Raw genomic sequence first — 19,863 nt, forward strand, 5'->3', positions numbered from 1 at the left:
TGTTCTACCAGTACACTTTGATTTCCTTCAATAGAATCAAACTCACCCCCTAGAATGACAACTATCAAATATGTGAACACGAACCAGCGGATGACTTGATGAAAAAGGATAAACCCCTTCCCTGCCCCAAAGGAAGCCTTTATTATTCTCAGATTTCAGCTAATGGTCTGTTTCTGTACTGCAAAGCAGGTAGTGAAATGATCCCAGGTCATTTGTGGTTTTGCGTCTGTGGAAGACGGCTCAATTGAGGATTCATTGCCTCGTTTGATTGTGCTTTATCTTGATCTATCAGGGAATACATCTGTTTTGATGCTTGATGTATTTAAATCATAGTTGCTGGTCAGATCTCCAAAACGGAACAAGTAGCTCTGTAACAAGCTCTGTAACAAAGGCTTTTAGGATATTATTTTGCCTCACGTTTTAGGTTCGTGGGGCCTGTCCACACTTCCTTTGGGTCCTGCACCATCTTAGAATTTGCATCGGGTCAGTAGCACCGGTCTAAAAGCTTTTATGTCTCAACGTAAAGCCGCTTTTTACCATTGTATCAAAAAACAAAACAAAACTCTTAAAATCTGAACAGAAATTTATTCCCCTCCTGATCCAATCCGTTTTTGGGGTCTCCTGAATGAAAACACACACACTTTCCCTCATGGTGTATTGTGTGAGCCTGTTGTCTTTGAAGTCCATTGCTGTCCAGTTCTGGTTCTCAGCTCCAAGGTAATTTTTTTAAAAAAATGTGTTCCCCTTTTGTGCTCATATAAGCATTGTGATTCCCATTTGAGGAATACTCTCCCCAGGAAGGCTCGTCTGGTGCCTTCCTTATAGGTAAAAAGGACACCTGGACGGTTAAGTCCAGTCAAAGGCAACTACAGGGTTGCGGCGCTCATCTCACTTTCAGGCCGAGGGAGCCGGCGTTTGTCCACAGACAGCTTTCCAGGTCATGTGGCCAGCATGACTAAACAGCTTCTGGCGCAATGGGACACCGCCAGAGCGCATGGAAATGTCGTTTACCTTCCCGCCACAGTGGTACCTATTTATCTACTTGCACTGGCATGCTTTCGAACTGCTAGGTAGGCAGGAGCTGTGACAGAGCAACGGGAGCTCAGCCCATTGTGCAGATTCGAACCACCAACCTTCTGATTGGCAAGCCCAAGAGGCTCAGTGGTTTCGACCACAGCGCCACCCGCATCCCATAGCCTTCATTACACACCTTTGAGTGCCAGGCGGAAACATTCCTCTTCAGCCAGGACTTTGGCTGATTAACATCCAACGCCCTTTTAAATTGTGTTTGTGGGAGTGGAGATGATTGGTTTGTTTTCATTCTTATTTTTATAATAATAATAATACTACAATTTATTATTTATACCCCCCCCCCATCTGGCTGGGCTTCCCCAGCCACTCTGGGCGGCTTCCAACAAAATATTAAAATACAGGAATGCATCAAACATTAAAAGCTTCCCTAAACAGGGCTGCCTTCAGATGTCTTCTAAAAGTCTGGTAGTTGTTTTTCTCTTTGACATCTGGTGGGAGGGCGTTCCACAGGGCAGGTGCCACTACCGAGAAGGCCCTCTGCCTGGTTCCCTGTAACTTGGCTTCTCGCAGGGAGGGAGCTGCCAGAAGGCCCTCAGCGCTGGACCTCAGTGTCCGGGCAGAACGATGGGGGTGGAGACGCTCCTTCAGGTATACAGGACTGAGGCCATTTAGGGCTTTAAAGGTCAGCACCAACACTTTGAATTGTGCTCGGAAAAGTACTGGGAGCCAATGTAGGTCTTTCAAGACCGGTGTTATATGGTCTTGGCAGCCGCTCCCAGTCACTAGTCTAACTGCCGCATTCTGGATTAGTTGTAGTTTCTGGGTCACTTTCAAAGGTAGCTCCACATAGAGCGCATTGCAGTAATCCAAGCAGGAGATAACCAGAGCATGCACCACTCTGGCAAGACAGTCTGTGGGCAGGTAGGGTCTTAGCCTGCGTACCAGATGGAGCTGGTAGACAGCTGCCCTGGACACAGAATTGACCTGTGCCTCCATGGACAGCTGTGAGTCCAAAATGACTCCCAGGCTGCGCATCTGGTCCTTCAGGAATTATAAATTTTGTGGGGGGGGGGGTTATCTTGTATCTTTACTTGTGAACTGCCCTGAGAGCTACGGATGAAGGGCAGTCTACAAATAATAACAACAACAACAACGATAATGAATTCTATGCCCAAATGTTTGGGCTCCTGTTTCTTTCCTGCATTTCCTTGGGGAGCTCGTACCTGATCTGGTGCTGAGGTGGGAGGCCTGGGCCCCGACTGGAATAGCCTGGTGAGGAGCCCGTCCCGTCACAGGGCCACTGGAGCACCGTCCTCGGAGTAAGGGCTTGAGGGAGCCCCTTGGCATGGATCGTTCCACCGCCGTCTCGTCTGGCGAGACCCGGAGCCTGGGCTGCCAAGGGGAAGAGAGAGGGCAGAGTTCAGCTAATCTCCATGCTTCTTCCTTCTTTCCCCACATAAACCATGCCTCTTTCAGCCAGCCAAGTCACTGCTCGCCCCGAGAGGGAGAAGAGGAGCTTTTGAACGGAGGGATCTCTCTGTATGCCAATAGCCTCAGGGCCTACCCTTCGTTTGTGTCAGGTGTGCGTGCAGGAGCCAGGCCCTGTGCCCAATAGGACTCTGCAGGATTGGGGCCTTCCTAAGTTTGTTCTGAAGAGGCAAGGCACGGCCACACAGGTGAGGCCGATTGGTAACTCACAGCACCTGGTGGCAAGAGCCGGGAAGGGATATAAGGTCAGCATTTCACTTTGGCTCTTTGCCACAGCAACACGTTCCCTGCCTTGCTGCGTTTGGTTCCTTGACTCCTTGCTTCTTGACCCTCGGACCTCTGACTTCGTGACTCCTTGCTTCCTGACCCTCGGACTCCTGACTTTGGGACTCCTTGCTTCTTGACCCTCGGACCCCTGACTTCGTGACTCCTTGCTTCCTGACCCTCGGACTCCTGACTTTGGGACTCCTTGCTTCTTGACCCTCGGACCTCTGACTTCGTGACTCCTTGCTTCCTGACCCTCGGACTCCTGACTTTGGGACTCCTTGCTTCTTGACCCTCGGACCCCTGACTTCGTGACTCCTTGCTTCCTGACCCTCGGACTCCTGACTTTGGGACTCCTTGCTTCTTGACCCTCGGACCTCTGACTTCGTGACTCCTTGCTTCCTGACCCTCGGACTCCTGACTTTGGGACTCCTTGCTTCTTGACCCTCGGACCTCTGACTTCGTGACTCCTTGCTTCCTGACCCTCGGACTCCTGACTTCGGGACTCCTTGCTTCTTGACCCTCGGACCTCTGACTTCGTGACTCCTTGCTTCCTGACCCTCGGACTCCTGACTTTGGGACTCCTTGCTTCTTGACCCTCGGACCTCTGACTTCGTGACTCCTTGCTTCCTGACCCTCGGACTCCTGACTTTGGGACTCCTTGCTTCTTGACCCTCGGACCTCTGACTTCGTGACTCCTTGCTTCCTGACCCTCGGACTCCTGACTTTGGGACTCCTTGCTTCTTGACCCTCGGACCTCTGACTTCGTGACTCCTTGCTTCCTGACCCTCGGACTCCTGACTTTGGGACTCCTTGCTTCTTGACCCTCGGACCTCTGACTTCGTGACTCCTTGCTTCCTGACCCTCGGACTCCTGACTTTGGGACTCCTTGCTTCTTGACCCTCGGACCTCTGACTTCGTGACTCCTTGCTTCCTGACCCTCGGACTCCTGACTTTGGGACTCCTTGCTTCTTGACCCTCGGACCTCTGACTTCGTGACTCCTTGCTTCCTGACCCTCGGACTCCTGACTTTGGGACTCCTTGCTTCTTGACCCTCGGACCTCTGACTTCGTGACTCCTTGCTTCCTGACCCTCGGACTCCTGACTTTGGGACTCCTTGCTTCTTGACCCTCGGACCTCTGACTTCGTGACTCCTTGCTTCCTGACCCTCGGACTCCTGACTTTGGGACTCCTTGCTTCTTGACCCTCGGACCTCTGACTTCGTGACTCCTTGCTTCCTGACCCTCGGACTCCTGACTTTGGGACTCCTTGCTTCTTGACCCTCGGACCTCTGACTTCGTGACTCCTTGCTTCCTGACCCTCGGACTCCTGACTTTGGGACTCCTTGCTTCTTGACCCTCGGACCTCTGACTTCGTGACTCCTTGCTTCCTGACCCTCGGACTCCTGACTTTGGGACTCCTTGCTTCTTGACCCTCGGACCCCTGACTTCGTGACTCCTTGCTTCCTGACCCTCGGACTCCTGACTTTGGGACTCCTTGCTTCTTGACCCTCGGACCCCTGACTTCGTGACTCCTTGCTTCCTGACCCTCGGACTCCTGACTTTGGGACTCCTTGCTTCTTGACCCTCGGACCCCTGACTTCGTGACTCCTTGCTTCCTGACCCTCGGACTCCTGACTTTGGGACTCCTTGCTTCTTGACCCTCGGACCTCTGACTTCGTGACTCCTTGCTTCCTGACCCTCGGACTCCTGACTTTGGGACTCCTTGCTTCTTGACCCTCGGACCTCTGACTTCGTGACTCCTTGCTTCCTGACCCTCGGACTCCTGACTTTGGGACTCCTTGCTTCTTGACCCTCGGACCTCTGACTTCGTGACTCCTTGCTTCCTGACCCTTGGACTCCTGACTTTGGGACTCCTTGCTTCTTGACCCTCGGACCTCTGACTTCGTGACTCCTTGCTTCCTGACCCTCGGACTCCTGACTTTGGGACTCCTTGCTTCTTGACCCTCGGACCTCTGACTTCGTGACTCCTTGCTTCCTGACCCTCAGACTCCTGACTTTGGGACTCCTTGCTTCTTGACCCTCGGACCTCTGACTTCGTGACTCCTTGCTTCCTGACCCTCGGACTCCTGACTTTGGGACTCCTTGCTTCTTGACCCTCGGACCCCTGACTTCGTGACTCCTTGCTTCCTGACCCTCGGACTCCTGACTTTGGGACTCCTTGCTTCTTGACCCTCGGACCTCTGACTTCGTGACTCCTTGCTTCCTGACCCTCGGACTCCTGACTTTGGGACTCCTTGCTTCTTGACCCTCGGACCCCTGACTTCGTGACTCCTTGCTTCCTGACCCTCGGACTCCTGACTTTGGGACTCCTTGCTTCTTGACCCTCGGACCTCTGACTTCGTGACTCCTTGCTTCCTGACCCTCGGACTCCTGACTTTGGGACTCCTTGCTTCTTGACCCTCGGACCTCTGACTTCGTGACTCCTTGCTTCCTGACCCTCGGACTCCTGACTTTGGGACTCCTTGCTTCTTGACCCTCGGACCTCTGACTTCGTGACTCCTTGCTTCCTGACCCTCGGACTCCTGACTTTGGGACTCCTTGCTTCTTGACCCTCGGACCTCTGACTTCGTGACTCCTTGCTTCCTGACCCTCGGACTCCTGACTTTGGGACTCCTTGCTTCTTGACCCTCGGACCCCTGACTTCGTGACTCCTTGCTTCCTGACCCTCGGACTCCTGACTTTGGGACTCCTTGCTTCTTGACCCTCGGACCTCTGACTTCGTGACTCCTTGCTTCCTGACCCTCGGACTCCTGACTTTGGGACTCCTTGCTTCTTGACCCTCGGACCCCTGACTTCGTGACTCCTTGCTTCCTGACCCTCGGACTCCTGACTTTGGGACTCCTTGCTTCTTGACCCTCGGACCTCTGACTTCGTGACTCCTTGCTTCCTGACCCTCGGACTCCTGACTTTGGGACTCCTTGCTTCTTGACCCTCGGACCTCTGACTTCGTGACTCCTTGCTTCCTGACCCTCGGACTCCTGACTTTGGGACTCCTTGCTTCTTGACCCTCGGACCTCTGACTTCGTGACTCCTTGCTTCCTGACCCTCGGACTCCTGACTTTGGGACTCCTTGCTTCTTGACCCTCGGACCTCTGACTTCGTGACTCCTTGCTTCCTGACCCTCGGACTCCTGACTTTGGGACTCCTTGCTTCTTGACCCTCGGACCTCTGACTTCGTGACTCCTTGCTTCCTGACCCTCGGACTCCTGACTTTGGGACTCCTTGCTTCTTGACCCTCGGACCTCTGACTTCGTGACTCCTTGCTTCCTGACCCTCGGACTCCTGACTTTGGGACTCCTTGCTTCTTGACCCTCGGACCTCTGACTTCGTGACTCCTTGCTTCCTGACCCTCGGACTCCTGACTTTGGGACTCCTTGCTTCTTGACCCTCGGACCTCTGACTTCGTGACTCCTTGCTTCCTGACCCTCGGACTCCTGACTTTGGGACTCCTTGCTTCTTGACCCTCGGACCTCTGACTTCGTGACTCCTTGCTTCCTGACCCTCGGACTCCTGACTTTGGGACTCCTTGCTTCTTGACCCTCGGACCTCTGACTTCGTGACTCCTTGCTTCCTGACCCTCGGACTCCTGACTTTGGGACTCCTTGCTTCTTGACCCTCGGACCTCTGACTTCGTGACTCCTTGCTTCCTGACCCTCGGACTCCTGACTTTGGGACTCCTTGCTTCTTGACCCTCGGACCTCTGACTTCGTGACTCCTTGCTTCCTGACCCTCGGACTCCTGACTTTGGGACTCCTTGCTTCTTGACCCTCGGACCCCTGACTTCGTGACTCCTTGCTTCCTGACCCTCGGACTCCTGACTTTGGGACTCCTTGCTTCTTGACCCTCGGACCCCTGACTTCGTGACTCCTTGCTTCCTGACCCTCGGACTCCTGACTTTGGGACTCCTTGCTTCTTGACCCTCGGACCCCTGACTTCGTGACTCCTTGCTTCCTGACCCTCGGACTCCTGACTTTGGGACTCCTTGCTTCTTGACCCTCGGACCTCTGACTTTGTGACTCCTTGCTTCCTGACCCTCGGACTCCTGACTTTGGGACTCCTTGCTTCTTGACCCTCGGACCTCTGACTTTGTGACTCCTTGCTTCCTGACCCTCAGACTCTTGGCTTCCTGACTCCTGGCTTCTGAACTCTCGTTCCTGCTCCCACCCCGCCATCTTGCCCCCGGTCCCGACGTCCCCAGCCGGGACTTTGATCGCCCGTGAACTGGACTGTGACAATTTGCAAAGGACTTTGCTCTCCCAGTTGCTGGAAACCACAGGAAGTGAGGCTCCTCTTGCATTCAGGTCCTGTTGCGGGTTTCTCCACTGGCACCTGGTTGATAACAGTGAGAGCAAGCTGCTGGACCAGGTGGGCCATTGGCCTAATCCAGCATCCTCCTCTTATATCCTCTGGACCTCAGCAGGCTTGGAAAGCTAGGGTGATGTTTGCGCAGAGCCGTCTTTCCCATTAGGGCTTAGTGGTACGTCCAGGGCGCCGGTCTCTCGGTGCCCCAGCGAGTGGGGGAGCTGCGCGGCTTTGCCGGCGGCCTCCCCTTTCCCTGCATGCCTGCCAGCTGTGCCTCGCCAGCTGTGGCGGGCGTGCAGCTTGCCTCCCAAGCCTCCGCAGGAGGAGAGCGATCCCCGCAGAAGCTTAGAATGGAAGCTGCACCCCACCAACTATAATAATTATTATTATTTATACCCCACCCATCTGGCTGGGTTTCCCCAGCCACTCTGGGCAGCTTCCAACCGAATATTAAAAACAATACAGCATCAGACATTAAAAACTTTCCTAAACAGGGCTGCCTTCAGTTGTCTTTTAGAAGTAAAATAGTTGTTTATTGTCTTGACATCCGCTTGGAGGGCGTTCCACAAGGAAGGTGCCACTACCGAGAAGGCCCTCTGCCTGGTTCCCTGTAACTTCACTTCTTGCAGCGAGGAAACCGCCAGAAGGCCCTCAGCGCTGGACCTCAGTGTCCGGGCTGGATGATGGGGGTGGAGACGCTCCTTCAGGTATACTGGACCAAGGCCAATTAGGGCTTTAAATGTCAGCACCAACACTTTGAATTGTGCTCGGAAACTTACTATATGGCTGGCGGATGTGCAGCTTGCTTCCCAAGCCTCCGTGGGAGGAGAGTGATCCCCGCAGAGGCTTGGGAAAAGGTCGACAACTCTGGGAAAGGGGGCATGGGTCACCGGAGAGATCTTTGCACCATAGCGCCGGCTATGCTTAAGACGGCCCTGTGTTTGCATATGTTTTCTTCCAAGGAGTGGCACTGGGTAGAAGCAAATTCTTTGGGGGGGCACATTGTCTTGATCTATCACTGCCCACTTCCTTCTCAGAATAGAGCTCCGTGCTGGATTTGGCTTAACACGTGCAAAAAGGGAAAAGGGTCGCCCCTTTTGCTTACTCCTGTGACTTACCTTGGGGGGCAGTGGAGGTGGGAGATGGACAGCTGAGATGTCACTGAAAGGCAAAAGGAAATAATAATTTATAATGAGTGGAGGGGGAGTTTAAAAGTACTTTTCCCAAAAAACAAAACAAAAACAGAGTCCTTTTTACAGGTAAGTAGCCGTGTTGGTCTGCCGTAGTCAAAACAAAATAAATGAAATTAAATTTTAAAAAATCCTTCCAGTAGCACCTTAGAGACCAACTAAGTTAGTTATTGGTATGAGCTTTCATGTGCATGCACATTTCTTCAGAAATGTGGACACGCACACCTCAGGATCCGACCGGAGCTCTGGAACGGATCCTGTGTGCGACCTGAGGTACCACCGTATTTTAAATTGGAATACAGAAAACTTAATAAAATTTACACACACAAAAAAGAAGGAAGGGTCCATTTCAAGGGGGGGGGGTGAGATTCTGCCGCCTGCTTTTATTCCCCTCCAACCCAGCCAAAGTTCTGCTAGCAAGATCCATCACTGCCATGAAATGTGAGAAGCCAATGCAAGCTCTCATCTCCAAGAAGAAAGCAGCCAAATGGCTCACAGCTGAAGCTAGTGCTCCCTTTTCCTCCAAACTGTAAGTCACAAATATTTTATGGCATTTTAGCAATCCTGCCAATGCCCACCCTGTATTTTAAAACGCATTGGGGGAATGAGTTACCTGCTTGCATCATATCTGCTGGGTCTGGAAGACCAACATTAAGAGGTGCCCCCAAAAGGAAGGAAAACAGAGAGAAGAGTTAGAAGACGGCTTGGGAGAGCAACAGTAACAAAGGGGTACTTTGTTAAGGCATGGGTAGACAAACTAAGGCCTGGGGGCCGGATCCAGCCCAATCGCCTTCTCAATCCAGCCAGTGGACAGTCTGGGAATCAGTGTGTTTTCACATGAGTAGAATGTGTCCTTTTATTTAAAATGCATCTCTGGGTTATTTTGGGGGCCTGCCTGGTGTTTTAATTATTATTATTATTATTATTATTATTATTATTATTATTATTATTATTATTATTATTTATACCCTGCCCATCTGGCTGAGTTTCCCCAGCCACTCTGGGTGGCTCCCAATCGAGTGTTAAAAACAATACAGCATTAAATATTAAAAACTTGCCTAAACAGGGCTGCCTTCAGATGTCTTTTAAAGATAAGATAGCTGCTTATTTCCTTCACATCTGGTGGGAGGGCGTTCCACAGGGCGGGCACCACTACCGAGAAGGCCCTCTGCCTGGTTCCCTGTAACCTCACTAATCGCAATGAGGGAACCGCCAGAAGGCCCTCGGAGCTGGACCTCAGTGTCCGGGCTGCACAATGGGGGTGGAGACGCTCCTTCAGGTATACAGGACCGAGGCCGTTTTACATGAGTAGAATGTGTGCTTTTATATAAAATGCATCTCTGGGTTATTTGTGGGGCATAGGAATTCATTCTCCACCCCCCCCCCAAAAAAATATATATAGTCCGGCCCCCCACAAGGTCTGAGGGACAGTGGACCGCTCCCTGCTGAAAAAGTTTGCTGACCCCTGGGTTAAGGGTTTTGCTAACGGTAGGTTAAAGCAATGCTTGGAGCTCATCTATCCAACCCTTTGGGGCAGCATTTGCCTCAACCTCCTGGTTCCTAAACCCTACTGGAACTTTTGCCAACCCGACGTGCTCCGAACGCTTTGTAGTATAACTCCAAAACTGGTTGTACCCTCAAAGGGAGACAGAGCGACTCTGCCACTTACACATCTACGTCATCGTAATCATGGTCTGAGTCTGCCGAATCCTCCCTATAAAGGAAAGGGAAGCAAGATATAAGGCTGTAGAATGTGACTGGCTAGAGCCTGGTGGCCCTGCACGGCATAGCTCATAGCTTCTCTGAGTTATTCAAGCCCCTTCGCCACGGCAAGGCAGTGATCCAGCTGGATAAAAGGGTCTAGGTCACGAGTGTCAGGGTCTCAGCCTTGTTTTTAAATGTATTTGCTTTTTTCACATTTTTAGCTGCTCTTGAAGGAATGGGTCTCTGTACAGCCAGTTTAAAACTGAACTTAACCCCCCCCCTTCTTCTTTCTCCAAGAAAGCACTCTAAAATGCATAAAACTTGAGCTTTTGAGCAAATGCATAACAAGGACACAGCTGTATAAACAAACTCTCTCCCTTATCAGTCACGGCAAGGGATGACCCTGGCTGGTCTAGGGGAACAGAGCAGACGTCAGTGCCTTATCTTATGTGCTGACCACAAAGGACACACAGACCGGAGTCCGGGAGCAGCGCCAGAAGCATGTTCCTGGAGATGACGACCTCTTCCTCCAAGATAAGAGTAGGAAGAGGAAGAACCTTTTCTGGTCAGGAGTGCAGGAAGGAAATCCCTTTTATGGTTAAGAGTGCCGGAGCAGGAACATCTGTGATGTCAACCTGCGTGTACAAGCTGACGTGGCTGGGGAAGGGGGAGAGGGTGCCTGGAGGATATATATACTGCATGAAACTTCTCATTTCTTTGGACTTGCTGTGGACTTGATCACGCAAGTGCCTTCTGCTATCCGGAGAGCAGAATAAACTCTTTCTTTGAACCAACCTCGGTGTCATTTGACTTCCTTCCTCCTGTCCCGGAGCAACGCAGACCCAATCGGTCAACTCCAATAAGGCTACTGTCAGGGAACTGACATTGGAGCCAGAGGCGGAGGGAAGGCTCTCAAGTGATGCTGGAGAGGGACCCAGCAGGGAGAGAGGTAGCTCAGCAGCGGGGGAAGGAAATCAGCGCAACACCAGGGATAAAGGGGGCAGATGGGGGAATCGGCGAGAGGGCTCCAGGACTCTTCGCCGGACACCAGCGGGGAGAGCACGGGTCCTCCGCTACCCACACCCTCCCTGCGCAGAAGACTTCCGCGCAGGGAGAGTAGGAGGAGACTTGGCGTCAAAAAGCTTTTATGCTGGAAAAGGTTTAAGAAACGCCCACTGATGGATTCTGCTAGCGACTGAGGCAGCCACGAAGTGAAGGGCTGTCCAGACAGAAAAGGTTTAACAAGCCAACTTAGCCAGGAGTGGCGGAAACTTATGCACGAGCAACCCCTATATTCATCACAGCTACATTCTAAATTATTTTTAGGTGGAAATCACCTTGAGACGGTGGTTTAGAAGGCAATTCATAAAGCAATGGTAATAATAATTGCAGTAGCACCCTTGTTGTTGTTGTTTAGTCGTTTAGTCGTGTCCGACTCTTCGTGACCCCCTGGACCAGAGCACGCCAGGCACTCCTGTCTTCCACTGCCTCCCGCAGTTTGGTCAAACTCATGCTAGTAGCTTCAAGAAGCCCCCCCCCCCCTTTCTTGGATCACTGCCTTGCCGTGGCGAAGGGGCTTGAATAACTCAGAGAATAACTCTGAGTTATTCATGCCGTGCAGGGCCACCCAAGATGGACAGGTCATAGTGGAGAGTTTTGACCAAACGTGATCCACCTGGAGCAGGAACCGGCAAGCCACTCCAGTATCCCTGCCAAGAAAACTCCATGGACAAAGACAACAGGCATATAAAAGTAGCACCCTTACCTGCTGGAAAATGAAGCACCATAGAGGTGGCTGCCAGTACCATATCCAGAATCCGCAGAGATTTCCTGCAAGCAGAAAGCAAAGACTGGAGGAACTGGTCTTCAAAGGAGGGTCCACGATGATGGCAGGGGTGGCAGCAGTCTTGATGTTTCAATATTTTGTTGGAAGCTGCCCACAGTGACTGGGGCAACCCAATCAGATGGGCAGCATATTATTATTATTATTATTATTATTATTATTATTATTATTATTATTATTATTATTATTAGGAAATGGACTAAGAGCATGGCATTTCTTCAGAGCGGTCACGCAGACGCAGTAGAAGCCCACCTGCTCCCACACCTGACATCCTATTTAGAGTGACAGGTGAAAACCTGGCTCCTCTGAAAGGGGCCTATAGGTAAAAGGTGCCTTGGATGGTTAAGGCGACTATGGGGTTGTGGCACTCATCTCGCTTTCAGGCCGATGGAGCCGGCGTTTGTCCACAGACAGCTTTCAGGGACACATGGCCAGCATGACTAAACTGCTTCTGGAGAAATGGAGCACCATGACGGAAACCAGAGTAGCGCATGGAAACGCCGTCTACCTTCCCGCCGCAGCGGTACCTATTTATCTACTTGCACTGGCGTGCTTTCGAACTGCTAGGTTGGCAGGAGCTGGGACCAAGCAACGGGAGCTCACCCCATCGCGGGGATTCGAACCACCGACCTTCTGATCGGCAAGCCCAAGAGGCTTCATGGTTTAGACCACAGCGCTTCCTGCAAGGCAGCACTTATTTCCAGAGGCGGTTCGCAAAGCTCAACCACTGCTGTTTATGTCAGGAGTTCAGAAGCTCCTTTTCAGAGGGCTCTCCCAAATAGTGCTTGGAAGGTGTTTGCAGGAAGACTCGCCGTTGGGTCACGGGAAGCCGCTTTCAGAGCCCTGGCACTTCGAACGGGACTTCGAAGGGGGTTTTCACAGATCAGACCTAATAAATGTGACTAGCCAGGGGCGATGAGTTCCCCGGTGTAAGCCCAGCCCCAGAAAGATAAATCCAGCAACCCTCTGGTACCAGCGTCATGGGGAAAAATACGAAGCGGTTAAATAAAGCAGGCATAGGCAAACTCGGCCCTCCAGATGTTTTGGGACTACAACTCCCATCATCCCTAGCTAACAGGACCAGTGGTCAGGGATGATCATAGAATCATAGAATCATAGAATCCTAGAGTTGGAAGAGACCACAAGGGCCATGGAGTCCAACCCCCTGCCAAGCAGGAAACACCATCAGAGCACTCCTGACATATGGTTGTCAAGCCTCTGCTTAAAGACCTCCAAAGGAGGAGACTCCACCACACTCCTTGGCAGCAAATTCCACTGTCAAACAGCTCTTACTGTCAGGAAGTTCTTCCTAATGTTTAGGTGGAATCTTCTTTCTTGTAGTTTGGATCCATTGCTCCGTGTCCGCTTCTCTGGAGCAGCAGAAAACAACCTTTCTCCCTCCTCTATGTGACATCCTTTTATATATTTGAACATGGCTATCATATCACCCCTTAACCTCCTCTTCTCCAGGCTAAACATGCCCAGCTCCCTTAGCCGTTCCTCATAAGGCATGATGGGAGTTGTAGTCCCAAAACAGCTGGAGGGCCGAGTTTGCCTATGCCTGAAATAAAGGAGCCGTTTCTTTCTTTTGGAGGGGCAAAGGGGACAATAGCTGTGTATCAATTGGAACAGGGAGGGAGGGGAGGGGGGGTGAAGAGGTACCGTGAAGTTCGGGGACTCCGGACTCTGCCTGTTCCTGAGCGTGGGGCTGCAATCACGGGCTGCAATGAGATGAGAAGAAGGAAGTTATTGAGAAGGGTCACTCTGTGGTGGGTGGAGACAGAAAGTGGGGCAGAGCTTGCAGGAGGGCCCTCTGGAGAGGAGAGGGGGATGCAAGCCCAGCATGCAAGGGGCAAGGAGAGAAGCAAGGGGACCACTGTGAGGAGCGCAATGGGGCAGACATACCCCTGGAGTTGGTGCATCCCGGTGAGGTCACGCCTTGCCGTTGGCTGGAGCGAATTCTTCGGGGCACTGGAGGTGGGGGTGTCTGTGGTCGAGAAAACAGATTGTATTGAGGAGGGGTTGTGAAATATACTCAGAGTCGCAAAGTGATTTCATGCTCTTTATTCAGCTCATAGTGGTGAGGAGGAATGAATGAAAGTCCCCTCACAGTATCTGCTTTATATACATTATTTACACGATGGGCTGCACATGATTGGCTAATTCCGGAATTCTACTGTAAGCCAATCAGGTTGTGGATTCACTTCTATCTGGAGCAGGATTGGGTGGTTACTGCCAACCAATCATACTGCTGCATTGTTCTAGAACCAATCAGACTGCTGCATTCTGAATCCTATTGTTCTAGGACCAATCAGACTGCTGCATTTTGGATCCTATTGTTCTAGGACCAATCAGACTGCTGCAGTTTGGATCCTATTCAACTCAGTACATAACAGGTTGTTAGTGTGTGTTTTTTGCTTTATAACCCCAAGAGCGGGGGTCATTTTTGCCCTTGGGAGATATTGCCCTTTGCCAGCCCATCTTTGTTCCCCATCTCAATGCTGGCTGGCTTGCTATTGCGCACCTGACTATTGCGCTCAGTTCATTCTTCCTGCATTAAGTGGCTTAACCGCACAACACATTGTTCAGAAAACCAGTTTGCTTTTAGGACGCTTTTCCGCAGTTGCAAATAGAGATGTTTCGCTTCAGAACGGAAACCCTCAGTTGTTTGTTGCGTCCAGACCAGTGTCAATTGGCTTTATAGTGAAACTGCAATATACATGTGGGGAAAACAGGGGTCTCGTCATGGGCACAGCAGAAGAGGCTTCGGGCACCACAAAAAAGGGAAAACAGAGGAGTAAGTGCAACCCCACATTGTTCATTTCTTTGCCCTTCTCCAGCCTCATCCCATCCGCTCTCACCTCTTGTTCCTCTTCATCCGGCTCGCCTCTGCAGCTGGAAAGTTTGTCAGGGTTGCGCAGTTTCTCCAGGAGCTCGAGGGTCAGGCTGCGGCTGAGCCTTTCCTGGGAAACTAGCTGGTGCTGGTGAAAGAAAGGGGAGATAGCTGGAATCCATCCTAGGGACAGAGCCGCGGCAGGTGGAGAGGGAGATAGCCATATTTACAGCTTCCGACATTATGCCAAAGAGGCAAGCCGCTTAGGTGTCGCAAAGTACAGCTTGCCTCTTCCGCAGTGCAAGTGTGATAGGAATTTTGAGGTCTTAAATATATGGCAATGTTCATAACCGCACGTACATAGATCAGCACAGGAAGGCCGACCTGAAGCCATTTTGATTCCCAAACTGAGCAAATGTTTTCTCTACGAGGTCAAAGTGGGAAACCTCCCCATTGTCTTTTCCTTCACAAATCCTGTCTTAAGGGTATGTCTGTGTTTGAATAGGGTGTGAGCCTGTGACATGGCCCAGGAACTATGTACCGTATTTTTCGCTCTATTGGACGCACCGGACCACAGGACGCACCTAGTTTTTAGAGGGGGAAATCAAGGAAAAAAATATTATTCCCCCCCCCCAGCCCCAAAGAGCAACGGACAGGCTGCATGCAGCCTGTCCACTTCTCCCAGAGCTTCTCGGGGCTGCGGGGGAAGCCCGGGCTTCCCCCCCCCCCAGCCCCAAAGAGCAAAGAAGCCAAGACAGCGCAGGGGATCCATGGCCGCGCAACCTCTCCAGCCAGGAGCTAAACCTCTCCAGTGCAGCTAAAGAAGACAAGGCAGCAAGCGCGATCCATCCCGCTCATTGCCTTGGCTTCTTCTTTAGCCTTGCACAGCATCTTTAGTCTTGCGCAATGGGATGGATTGCGCCCGCTGTCCACCGGGGCTGGACTAGATGACTCCTGGGGTTCCCTTCCAACCCTGCAATTCTATGACCTCGGAAGGTGTTTGGGGTCTCCACCACTGGAGGCTTTTAAGCAGCGGTTGGGGGACCATCTGTCTGGCGTTCTTTAGCTGTGATTCCTACATTGTGAGGGGGCTGGGCTAGATGACCCTTGGGTGGCCCTCCCAACTCTATACAGTCCTACAGTTCTGCGGCAGAAGATCCACAGCCACTTCACACAATGCCCACTCCCAATTTTCATCTGAGAGACATGTGTCTCTCAGTACCCCCCTACCTGCCACACTTCCCCCACCCCACTTAAGCTGAGGGAATTCCTGCCCAGAGAAACTCCCAGCAATCAAGGAGGAGGAATCCGCTGAAGCCGTGAGCAGCGGAGGATCCATGGTCCCCTTCCTTCTCTCCTCCGTAGTTGCTTTGAAGCAGGAAAGTGGGAGAGGAGCTGCTTACACGAGTGTAAGCTGCTCCCCTCCCAGATTGCCGCTTCAAAGCAATCACGGAGGAGGGAATCCGCTGAAGCCTCCAGCAGGGGAGGATCCATGGTCCCCTTCCTTCTCTCCTCCGTAGTTGCTTTGAAGGAGGAAAGTGGGAGAGGAGCTGCTTACACGAGTGTAAGCTGCTCCCCTCCCACTTTGCTGCTTCAAAGCAATCACGGAGGAGGGAATCCGCTGAAGCCTCCAGCAGGGGAGGATCCATGGTCCCCTTCCTTCCCTCCTCCGTGGTTGCTTTGAAGGAGGAAAGTGGGAGAGGAGCTGCTTACACGAGTGTAAGCTGCTCCCCTCCCACTTTGCTGCTTCAAAGGGAGCCCGGGAGGAGGGAATCTGCTGCAGCCTCGAGCAGCGAAGAGGATCCATGGGTCCCCTCTTTCCCTCCTCCGTGGTTGCTTTGAAGCAGGAAAGTGGGAGAGGAGCTGCTTACACGAGTGTAAGCTGCTCCCCTCCCACATTGCCGCTTCAAAGGGAGCCCGGGAGGAGGGAATCTGCTGCAGCTTCCCCCAACTCCCGCAGAAGCCGCCCGCTCTTTAAAGGGGCTGCGCGGCTTCTCCTGGCTTTTCTGGGAGGTGGGATTCCCCCACCTCGTAGAAAAGCCCGCAGGAGCCGCGCAGCCTTTAAAGAGGGTGCCGCTCTTGGGGGCTTTTCCCCCAGGAGGGAGAAGGGACTGCTGCAGCCAGTCACTCCCTTCTCCCTCCTAGAGAAAAGCCCGCAAGAGCGCACGAAGCTTGTGTGCGGCTCTTGAGGGCTTTTCCCGCCTGCCTCCCCCCTGCATTCGCTCCATAGGACGCACACACATTTTCCCTTGCTTTTTAGGAGGGAAAAAGTGCGTCCTATGGTGCGAAAAATACGGTATTTATCACTACAAAAGAATGGCCAGGCTCGCCAGGCAATTCAATCAAGTAGGCTGCCAGACAGCAGATAAACAACAACAGGAGAAAAACAACATTCAAATTTCTGTTTTAAACCACCTTTTGTGTGATGTATCTGAGGGGTGGTCTTAGGTTACACCCCTTCTGTGATGTATGTATGATGTTTCTGGGGGTGGTCTTGATCTACAGGGTGGCAATTTCAAAGGTCTTTATAAGGCCTTGCGTGCCATTTTTCTGGGTCCCTCCTCTCTCCTGCGTGTGAGGGGAGCACCCTGTTGCAACAGATCAATAAAGATCAGGCTTACTAGCTGCTTTGCTTCTCAATATTCTCTGGTTGGCCTCTGTTATTTTCTCCTACCAATAGGGAACCTACGTAAGGACTCTATATTTTAATGCTGTATTTTAATTTTGTTTTTAAGTTGTAATCATTCAACTTGTTTTTATTATTGCTTGTAAGCCGCTCTGAGCCCGGCCTTGGCTGGGGAGGGCGGGGTATAAATAAAAATTATTATTATTATTATCATATGGGCTCTTGGATACCCCATAAGGGAAAAGGGCAATTTCTGTTTACAACACAAGAGAAACTTGAAACGAAGACTGTGCCTGGTGTGGTTATATAGCAGTGCGCCCCCCCCCATGCGCATTTGGAAGGCTTTTAAGCCACCTCGGATGTGATGTTTTAGTGGGAAACTGATTACAAAGCCCACCCCTCCCTGGGACTCATGAGCGGAGAAGGGAGGGGAGGCGATTGGGATACTTACGGTCAGCATCTTGGAGGCAGTGGGCCGCTTCTTCGGGTTCTTGGTCAGCGTCACCTTGACAAAGTGGTGAAAGGCCTGACTCCTGTGGGGACAGGAGCACCCATGGTCAAGGAGAGTTTATGGCTGTAAGCTCCGACTCACGTCCCCTATTTACTCTATGCATTTAAAACATAGCTGTCAACTTACAGATTTGAAAATAAGGGACCAGCAGCCTCGAAAATAAGGGATCAACAATTACTTTGATAAAATACATATTTTGTTGCATGCAAATGGCTTTAGATACCTATTAGGTCCATAAATTACCATATAGCGTATATTCAACACACAAAAAAAGCAACAATTTGTTGTTGACAAAGGACAGCTGGACCTAGAAAGGGCCCCATTACCTTCTGTAGCTTATTTAAGGGACATCATCAATAAGGGACAGCAGCAGGACACGGCGCTGGGATAAGGGACTGTCCCGCCACATAAGGGACGCTTGACAGCTATGATTTAAAGCAATGTCATACCACTTCCTGCAAAGAATTCTGGGAAGTGTAGTTTGTTAAGAGCGCTGAGAGTTGTTATGGATTCCCTATTCCCCTCAAGAGAGCTACAGTTCCCAGAACGGTTTGATAATCAATCAAAGGGAACACTGGGAATTGTAGCTCTCTGAGGAGAAGGTCTGCCTCTGCTGAAGGTCTGCCTAGCACCTTCCTTGCTTTCTTTTCAGCGCCATGTAAAGCATGGGTAGGCAAACTAAGGCCCAGGGGCCGGATCCGGCCCGATCGCCTTCTAAATCCGACCCACAGACGGTCCTGGAATCAGCATGTTTTTACAGGAGTAGAATGTGTGCTTTTATTTAAAATGCATCTCTGGGTTATTTGTGGGACATAGGAATTCGTTCATTCCCCCCCCCCTTTCAAAATATAGTCCGGCCCCCCACAAGGTCTGAGAGACAGTGGACTGGCCCCCTGCTGAAAAAGTTTGCTGATCCCTGAGCAAAGGCTGGTCTGTTTTTCCCAGACTTCTTACAGACTAAAAATGTGTTGTTTTTCACTAGTCTGCTACCAAAGTTTCCTGAGACTGTTGTGGTAGTACAGTAGTACCTCGGGTTAAGTACTTAATTCATTCTGGAGGTCCGTTCTTAACCTGAAACTGTTCTTAACCTGAAGCACCACTTTAGCTAATGGGGCCTCCCACTTCTGCTGCTGCGCCGCAGCTGAACAATTTCTGTTCTTATCCTGAAGCAAAGTTCTTAACCCAAGGTAATATTTCTGGGTTAGCGGAGTCTGTAACCTGAAGAGTCTGTAACCTGAGGTACCACTGTATTGTTAAAGGCCTCCAGGTGCCAGAGTTTGTGGGTGCAAGCCGCCCGTAATTCTCGGAAGTCAGGAAAAGGTTAGAATGAATCAAGGGCTGACTAAAATCTGCCAAGCATGGAAATCCCTGGGCTCTGCTTATGCTAACGAACCATGGGTCATTAGGAGGACAAAAGAAGATGATGGCCCATCATTAAGCCATCAGTGAAAGCCAGAGCCGTGAGACCACACCCTGAGCTCTGGGTAATTAGCAAAAGCGAATACCAGAAGTGGGGGGGGGGGAAGCTTCCAGAATTGCAGCGGGTAATGAGGTAAGCAAACAGGAAAAAAGTGTCCATTTTGCAAGCTGGAAAGTGACAGGGGCAAAGCACAAGAAGGTCTGTCGTTTTAGGCTGGTCTCAACTAGGGCCAGGGCCTTTTCAGTACTGGCCCCGACCTGGTGGAACGCTCTGTCCCAAGAGACCAGGGCCCTGCGGGACTTGACATCTTTCCGCAGGGCCTGCAAGACGGAGCTGGCCTTTGATTTGGACTCAGTCTGACCCTTATGTTTCCCTCCCCTTATGGTTTTGACTTTTAAAATGAGGCTGCATTTTAAATTGCATTTTAACTTGTATTTTATTTATTTTTTCTTTTTCTCTTTTTTTTCTTATGTTTTTACTGAAATTTTATCAGTGTTAGCCGCCCTGAGCCCGGCTCTCGCCGGGGAGGGAGGGGTATAAATTAAATTTTTTATTATTATTAATGCTGCAGAGAGGGTCCAACGTGATGTTTGAGGTCTCTTGGAACTTGAGGCTGCAATGACGGGA

General features: G+C 51.2%; 1 protein-coding gene across 2 annotated transcripts in view; it reads right to left on the reverse strand.

Annotated features, from left to right (window-relative positions):
- The window catches only part of MAP4K1 (mitogen-activated protein kinase kinase kinase kinase 1), a 76,860-nt gene that overhangs the window by 22,972 nt on the left and 34,025 nt on the right, over positions 1-19,863 (reverse strand). The window contains exons 11-19 of one of the 2 annotated variants that reach the window (XM_081200259.1): positions 17,757-17,838; positions 14,708-14,827; positions 13,752-13,833; positions 13,509-13,567; positions 11,769-11,833; positions 9,969-10,013; positions 8,913-8,936; positions 8,228-8,270; positions 2,256-2,424 (exon numbers count right to left, since the gene is read on the reverse strand). In XM_081200259.1, coding sequence (XP_081056385.1) covers positions 2,256-2,424; positions 8,228-8,270; positions 8,913-8,936; positions 9,969-10,013; positions 11,769-11,833; positions 13,509-13,567; positions 13,752-13,833; positions 14,708-14,827; positions 17,757-17,838 — 689 coding nt within the window. The remainder of the gene's footprint in view (positions 1-2,255; positions 2,425-8,227; positions 8,271-8,912; positions 8,937-9,968; positions 10,014-11,768; positions 11,834-13,508; positions 13,568-13,751; positions 13,834-14,707; positions 14,828-17,756; positions 17,839-19,863) is intronic. The other variant, XM_081200260.1, reaches the window with a different exon arrangement.

Source organism: Podarcis bocagei (genome assembly GCF_964188305.1).
Source record: "Podarcis bocagei genome assembly, chromosome: 7".
Classification (NCBI taxonomy): domain Eukaryota; kingdom Metazoa; phylum Chordata; class Lepidosauria; order Squamata; family Lacertidae; genus Podarcis; species Podarcis bocagei.